At 47.2% G+C, this 8,543-nt stretch overlaps 1 protein-coding gene across 1 annotated transcript; it reads right to left on the minus strand.

The window, feature by feature from the left end:
• Positions 1 to 2,386: 2,386 nt before the first annotated feature.
• On the minus strand, positions 2,387 to 3,328 carry LOC137159348 (olfactory receptor 10D3-like). The gene has a single exon (XM_067557507.1). It carries the CDS (start codon positions 3,326 to 3,328, stop codon positions 2,387 to 2,389), a length of 942 nt encoding a protein of 313 aa, XP_067413608.1.
• Positions 3,329 to 8,543: the final 5,215 nt, after the last annotated feature.

Consider the following 8,543-nt stretch of genomic DNA (forward strand, 5'->3'; position numbering starts at 1 on the left):
CCCACAGCAAAGTGTTCGCTTCGCCGTCTCCCCACAGCTGCAGCTTGCAGCCTGCTCCAGGAGCTGCTGGACAGGGAGGGGGCCTGGCCAGCAAACCCTGGCAGATTTCTGCATGGTCACCTGACCCCTCGTGCCCCCACTCTGGGTCACCTCTGATTCTTATCATTGGTATTATGGTCAGACCCACAGATGGGAACTCAGATGTGGGACCCTTTCTGCTGGGTGTTGCGTGCACACATAGTAAGAGACTGTCACTGTCTGAAATGGATACACCTTTAATGGATGAGAGACACAAAGGATTTAATGATCCCCGTTTAATAGATGGGGAAACTGAGGCACAAAGCAATTCAGTGAGTTACTCAAGGTCAAATAGCGAATTTTGCACAGAACCTGTACTTCAACCCAGATCTCCTGTATCCCACTCCTTTGTCCTAGCCACAAAATAATGCTTTGCAAATAATTCCCATGGGCTCTTTAAATGTAGGTGTGTTGAGCTGATACAGTTCTCAATTACTAAACACTACAGCCACCTCCTCTCCCTCCTTCTCCCTCTGCAGCCATCCAGTGCCCAGGGCCTGCAGGTCAATGCAGCTCTCCCATTGTCCATCAGAAGTTACAGCCTTTTAAAAGTCCATGTCCACAGCTGTGCACCTCTCTTCCATTCCAAGTTCTCTTTGCTCAGTCGCCCTCTTCTGGGTTTGTGACTCTTTGGAAATTGGTTTTCTGGACAACAGCAAAGAAACAACAGAGAAAATTCAGGCTAAGCCCCGGCCGCGCAAAGGGGAGCTGCAGTGCTGGTGGTGGTGCAGGCAACTCAGGAGGGGCGCTCCTCCCTCAGTCAGGGCTGTGTTCAATGCTGGATTGCTGTGATAATGTGGACTGTCCTGCAGGGAAAAGGGCAGGCAGCATGGCTCACAATATCTGCCTTGGGTTTCTTTCCTTTTTTTTTTTATTTATAGGCAAACTTCACTTCATAAGAGTTGATGACAATTCACAAAAATATGATTATTATTATTATTAGGTAGAAGGCCATTAGAGGGTAATGGGCACTGCACCCACACCGGTGAGAGGCAGACCCTGCCCCGGAGAGCTTACAGGAGAAACAGGTGGGAGAAAAGAGTGATTTGTACCACAGTGCCTCAGGTGGGGAACTGAGCCCTAAAGAGATTAAGTCACTTGTCTAATTTCCTGCCAAGCTCTAATACTAAACCTGGCATAAATATATTCACTTCCTGCCTCACGCAAAGCTTGGAGAATTTTATTGATTTCATGTGTAACCTGACCCCCAGCATAACCAACTGCCCTCAGCCTAACCTCAGTAAGAGCATAATTCCTTTGACCTTTTCCCCAACCCTAGGAAAACACCCATGTCCTCCTCATTAGCCCTGGAAAACTCCATTGACTTCCATCCTAAACCTAATCTTAAACCTGGAATAACCCGACCGACCTTCTCACCAGTCTGGATCTCTTGGTAAGGGCGGGTCAAGCAAACAATGTGTATTTTAATACGGTGAAATGTAAACATATACATCTGGGAGCAAAGACTCGAGGCCATGCTTATGGGATGGGGATGTATCCTGGGAAGCAATGACTCTGAAAAAGATTGTACAGATGTGGTGGAAAATCAGCTGAACCTAAGCTCACAGTGAGATGCTGTGGCCAAAAGAACTAATGTAATCCTAGTACATAGAGGAGGAATCTCGAGTATTAGCAGAACGGTTATTTTACCTCTAGATTTGGCACTGATGCAACTGCTGATGGTATACTCTATCCAGTTCTGGGGTTCACAGTTCAAGAAGTGTGCTGCTAAATTGGAGAGAATTCAGAGAAGAACCATGCAAATAATTGATGGATTAAAAAACGTGTGTTATAGTGATAGACTTAGAGTTCGAGCTATTTACCTTAACAAAAAGCCGGTCAAGGGGTAACTTGATTACCGCCTTTAAGTATCTACATGGGGAACAAATACTTAATAATGGGCTCTTCAGCCTACCAGAGAATGGTCTAACATGATCCAATAGCTGGAAGTTGAAGGTAGACAAATTCAGACTGGATATACTGCATACATTTTCAATAAAGAGAGTAATTTGATCCTTGGTAAATTGTTCCAGTGCCTTAATGGAGTCTTCATCGAGGACAATTTTAATATCAAGAATGATGTTTTTCTCAAAAACGTTCTAGGACACATTGCTGGAAGACCGGATACTGGGCTATATGGACCATTGGTCTGACCCAGATGATCACAGTGGTCCCTTTTGGCCCTATAATCTATTAATCTAACTCTAACCCTGGAGTAACTCCACTGGCCTCCTTTTAATTCTAACCGAACCCTGGCATAAATCCGTTGACTTCCTGAACACCTCTATTGGAAGACATTCCATTTCAGCTAGCAATTTTTGCAGGACTGGGAATAGCCCCCTTTCATTTTCGTGAATGCTGCCTTGACTTCCTTATTCCTCAGCGTGTAGATGACCGGATTCAGCATCGGGGTGACCATGTTAGAAAAGATATGAATGGCGGTAGCGAGCACATTGCTCAGGGATGGCTGGGTGTAGAGGAGGGCACAGGGCCCGAAGAAGAAGCATACCACTGTCAGATGCGATGCACAAGTGGAAACCGCTTTCTGATGGTGCTCAGCACTGCGCATTCTCACCACGGAGGCAGCAATCCTGACGTAGGACATGAGGATGAGGAGGAAGCAGGTCATGGGCACCATGCCAATATTGGTGAAGCTTACGGTATCGATAACGTACGTGTCCGCGCAAGCCAGCTTCACCACAGGGAAGATGTCACAGAAGAAATAGTCCACCACATTGGGACCACAGTAGGGCAGCGTGAAAGTCAGGCTGGTGAGAATGGTGGCGTGGAAGGAGCCGGTGACCCAGGTGCCGGCAGCCAGGATGGCGCACACCCTCCAGTTCATGATGATGAGGTAGCGCAGCGGGTGGCAGATGGCCACGTACCTGTCAAAGGCCATGACAGTGTAGAGCAGGCACTCGGTGCTGCCTAGGAAGTGGAAGAAGAAGACCTGAGACATGCACCCTCCCAGCGAGATGGTTCTATTCCTGGCCCACAGATCGATCAGCAATTTAGGGGTGATGATGGAGGCCAATCCAAGGTCCAGCACAGAGAGATTGCAGAGGAAGAAGTACATGGGGGTGTGCAGGCGGGAGTCAGCGAGGATGGCTGATAAAATGAGCAGGTTGCCCAGCAGGGTGCAGAAGTAAAAAGCTAAGAAGCCGATGAAAAGGATGGTCTCATGGCCTTTGGTGTTGGGGATCCCTAACAGAATGAATTCTGACACCCCAGTGCGATTCTCCATTTCCATGCGAGACGGGGTCATTCCTGGAGGCACAGAGAGAATGCAGCCAGATTAACAAGGTCAATAAATTATGGTTTGTTTATTCCTTAGCACACCACAATTAATCTACAAGGGTCAACCTTTCTAAGCATCATAAGTTTGGTGAAAATGAGTGGAGAATCAGGACTCTAATATTCATCAATTCTATTTGATGCAATTCAATTTAAATTGTCCTTTCTTCTTTTCCAATCAACCATCTTCTATCTATTCAGTTCTAATAGATCATACTAGGAAGAAGTACAGGTGGGTGTGCAGTTCGGAGTCACTGAGGATGGCTAATGAGACGAGCAGGTTGGAGTCAGGTCCTCACTGTGCAGTGCAGAACGCAGAAAGAGAAAATGTCTGCCTTGAAGATCTTACCATCCAAAGACGAACAGACAAAGGGGATGTCCTACTCTATTCCAGGTTCTTCTCTTCTCTCCTCTACTTTTCTAATTTCTTCAACTCTATTCTATAAAGACGCTTACTACGGTGATAAAGATGGGGTATTTTAGAGCCTTCCAATTGTGGATTAGGTGATATGACTAACATTTATCATTTGTGGTTTGTTCCTTCTTTCATCCTCTCTGCAGAGGGATTATTGGGTGTGCACTGGAGTATTTTATTTTGGCAGGGATTCATTTTTATCAGTGTAGGTGCTGCTCTGTGTTTGTGTTAAAGGAGAGGGTGCAGATGCAACATACGAACAAATGAATGTGGTGAAGAATTGTCCCAGCTTTGTTAATGATATGAATTGTTTGGGGTGTTTTATGGGTAAAAGGGAAAAGTAAAAAAGAGCAATAACGACAGCGTGTCATCTGCTCAGCCATGATCAGCAGGCTGCATTCTGTGAATATCACAACAGAGGATTTTTAAGGTCAGATTTGAAGAAGAAAAATGAAGTGTCTATTTGCATTTTTTCATGAGAGGTGCTGTTGGGGTGATCACATGCTAGCTACACTACACAGCTTACAGCAGTGTCCCTGTAGCACTGCTAGTACAGACAGGCTAAGCCGATGGGACAGAGCTCTATCGTCATGTTAAATAGTCCAGCCCCCGCGAGCAGCAGTAGCTATGTCAGTGGGAGAAGCTCTCCTGTCGACACAGAGTTCTCCACACCAGCGCTTAGGTCGGTGTAACTTACACTGGCTTATTCAGCACCTGAACAACGTAACTTATACCGACCGTAGCTGTGGTGTGTACATAGCCACACAGAGATTAACGGAGAGAGGGAGAAAAATGATACACATCCGCAACAGAGACAGGCAGACAGGTACTGCAGAGAGAAGGACGGACTGATGGATGAATGGATTTTTCTCTAAAGAAAATATTTGGGTGACAACAACTTTGAGTGAGGCGGAGGCTGACAGATTTCAAGACAGGAAGAGACTGAGGGACAGAGAAAGTCTTTACCAGACCAGATGTCTTACACTGGCTGCACTGGGAGAGGAGGATCCAGCTGAATGGAATTTTACTCTTCCCCCTGGCCGTGACCCTGTGTAGAAGCGTCCAGATTTCTTACCCAAAACAGCACATGACACAGCAGAGGTGCCCAGTCTGCACTTTTCTTATCCAGCCTGCAGACCTAATTGTCTCCGAAGGTAGCCAGGGATGTCCACAGCCTATTGCCACAGGCTGCTGCAGAGCGCCAGAGCTTTTTCACAACTTCCCACAGCCTTTAGTCTGTCCATGGTCTTTAAATCACCCAAGGTCCCTTTGGGACTCGGTCTCTGAATCCCCTCCAGGCTCCTGGTCTGAGACCTCAGCAGAGTCACCAATTAACTGAGATTTTGCATCATTTTAGAGGACACTCATAGACCCCCAGGACCAGCTGCTCAGCTGGCATAAATAAAGGTAGCAGTATTAACCTGAAAGGGCTGGATCCTCATTTCCACCAGACTGCAGATTCTCCTCTCACTCGGCATGATCTGAATGCTGAGTAACTCCATTGGGTTCAAAGGGGCTGATTCCCCTCTGTCACCCACCCTGCTGGTGTAAATCAGGACTAACTCCATTGGACTCAAAGGAGCTATGTAGATTTACATCAGCTGAGAATCTAACCCATAACTGATGAGGGGACATGGGATGTTTATTATCATCTAGTGTCTCCCGCCGTGTAACACAAGCCAGTGAATTCTACCCAGGAGTGTGAAATAGAAGTGAACTGGGCCAGGTGTTCACCTAGCAGTCTCTGTCGCCAACAGAGCTTTCTCCTTGTTTTGTATTTGCCGCTGCTCCTGTGCCCCCTTCTGTCTCTTTGCGCACATGGATGTAGTCATGCAGTTGTGTTATTATCTGTGAGGGTGAAAATCAGTGCTATGCAGATGGACAGCGTATTTCCCGTCCACAACTTGGGATCACTTTTTGCAATGCAGTACAGACTGGCAGGATAGCGGTCCCTAGCAACTACAGGAAGTTCATGGCCCCAATGTCCTGGGTGCTGCTCAGACACAGTTTGAGACTGTCCCTGCCTTTCAGAGTTCACAAACAGAGGAAGGGTTACCAGCCCGTTTTACAAGGGGGAACTGAGGCACAGAGCATTTGAGGGTGAGTTTTTCAAAGAGGCCAGGCTCCCATAACTCATTCTAGTGCAGTGGGAATTGGGCTCCTAACACCTATTGGCTTTCTTGAAAATCTCAGTCTCATATAATTGTCTGAGGTCACAAAAGGAGTGTGTGGAGGAGCCGGGAATCTGACCCAGAGGTCTAGATTTCCAGTCTAAGCATTACCCCCAACACCATCCCTTGTCTTTTCATTGGGATGAACATCACTCTGAGTCTTGCTGGGTCCCGGGCATGTTCTTTTACCCAGCCCTTTGCACAACCAGTGTTCATAGAGGGAAAGGATCTTTATAGAATTAAGGTTCATTTAACTTAACCACAGCTGCCCCTTCACTAGCCAGGTAAGGCTCGTCTTGCACCTCTACTGTGCCTCGATGATAAAGGCTTATCAGTGGTTAGCTACATCGCTGGCATAGCCTGTAACCTAAATCAGTCCATGGACCCCACACACAGAGGGTGTGACAGAGCCAGGGAAGCAGGGCTGTGTTAGGGGTTTGTCAGCACTGAGCTCATGGATCCGTTTGCTGCTGCCAGAGCAGAGCAGTGTCAGTAAGACCCTTTGCAATTCTTTTCATCGCTGTCATTTCTTGCTGTTCCTGTGCTAGGCATCTTATTTGGGAGCCGGACTGAAGTGGCAGAAGGCAGATTATATGCCTCTGTAGACAGATTATCCCAGCTCAGTCATAACATACCATGCCGTGCAGTCGCCTTTGGGGTTAATTAAAATGCAGGTATTCTAATGAATACCCAGGAGGGCCCTTATCACTGCGCTGGGTAGCAGCTCCCAGGTTACTCTTGGCTGGCTCCAGCTGAGTTCCATGTGTCATTGCCACGAACAGCAGGGCCGGAGCTGCATTTTACTCTTTTTACTTGTATTCTCACTGTTCTTATCAGAGGCGGCTGGGACCTGCTGTTGGTGGGCAGAGGGCACAGTTCAAAGAAACACACGCTCTGCTCTCAGCTGCCCCTCCCTGCAGCTCCCACAGCAAAGTGTTCGCTTCGCCGTCTCCCCACAGCTGCAGCTTGCAGCCTGCTCCAGGAGCTGCTGGACAGGGAGGGGGCCTGGCCAGCAAACCCTGGCAGATTTCTGCATGGTCACCTGACCCCTCGTGCCCCCACTCTGGGTCACCTCTGATTCTTATCATTGGTATTATGGTCAGACCTACAGACGGGAACTCAGATGTGGGACCCTTTCTACTGGGTGTTGCGTGCACACATTGTAAGAGACTGTCACTGTCTGAAATGGATGCACATTTAATGGATGAGAGACACAAAGGATTTAATGATCCCCGTTTAACAGATGGGGAAACTGAGGCACAAAGCAATTCAGTGAGTTACTCAAGGTCAAATAGGGAATCTTGCACAGAACCTGTACTTCAACCCAGATCTTCTGTGTCCCACACCTTTGTCCTAGCCACAAGATAATGCTTTACAAATAATCCCCATTGGCTCTTTAAATGTAGGTGTGTTGAGCTGATACAGTTCTCAGTTACTAAACACTACAGCCACCTCCTCTCCCTCCTTCTCCCTCTGCAGCCATCCAGTGCCCAGGGCCTGCAGGTCAATGCAGCTTTCCCATTGTCCATCAGAAGTTACAGCCTTTTAAAAGTCCATGTCCACAGCTGTGCACCTCTCTTCCATTCCAAGTTCTCTTTGCTCAGTCGCCCTCTTCTGGGTTTGTGTCTCTTTGGAAATTGGTTTTCTGGACAACAGCAAAGAAACAACAGAGAAAATTCAGGCTAAGCCCCGGCCGCACAAAGGGGAGCTGCAGTGCAGGGGGTGGTGCAGGCAACTCAGGAGGGGCGCTCCTCCCTCAGTCAGGGCTGTTTTCAATGCTGGATTGCTGTGATAATGTGGACTGTCCTGCAGGGAAAAGGGCAGGCAGCATGGCTCACAATATCTGCCTCGGGTTTCTTTCCTTTTTTTTTTTTTTTTTTTTTTTATTTATAGGCAAACTTCACTTCATAAGAGTTGATGACAATTCACAAAAATATGATTATTATTATTATTAGGTAGAAGGCCATTAGAGGGTAATGGGCACTGCACCCACACAGGTGAGAGACAGACCCTGCCCCAGAGAGCTTACAGGAGAAACAGGTGGGAGAAAAGAGTGATTTGTACCGCAGTGCCTCAGGTGGGGAACTGAGCCCTAAGGAGATTAAGTCACTTGTCTAATTTCCTGCCAAGCTCTAATACTAACCTTGGCATAAATATATTCACTTCCTGCCTCACCCTAACCCTGGAGAATTTTATTGATTTCATGCGTAACCTGACCCTTAGCATAACCTAACTGCCCTCAGACTAAACTCAGTAAGAGCATAATTCCTTTGACCTTCTCCCTAACCCTAGGAAAACACCCATGTCCTCCTCATTAGCCCTGGAAAACTCCATTGACTTCCATCCTAAACCTAATCTTAAACCTGGAAGAACCCCACCAACCTCCTCACCAGTCTGGATCTCTTGGTAAGGGCGGGTCAAGCAAACAATGTGTATTTTAATACGGTGAAATGTAAGCATATACATCTGGGAGCAAAGACTCGAGGCCATGCTTATGGGATGGGGGACATATCCTGGGAAGCAATGACTCTGAAAAAGATTGTACAGATGTGGTAGAAAATCAGCTGAACCTAAGCTCTCAGTGA

The sequence above is a fragment of the Emydura macquarii genome, unplaced genomic scaffold (assembly GCF_026122565.2).
Source record: "Emydura macquarii macquarii isolate MOO-44397 ecotype Brisbane River unplaced genomic scaffold, CSIRO-AGI_Emac_v2 contig_1871, whole genome shotgun sequence".
Taxonomy (NCBI): Eukaryota; Metazoa; Chordata; order Testudines; family Chelidae; genus Emydura; species Emydura macquarii.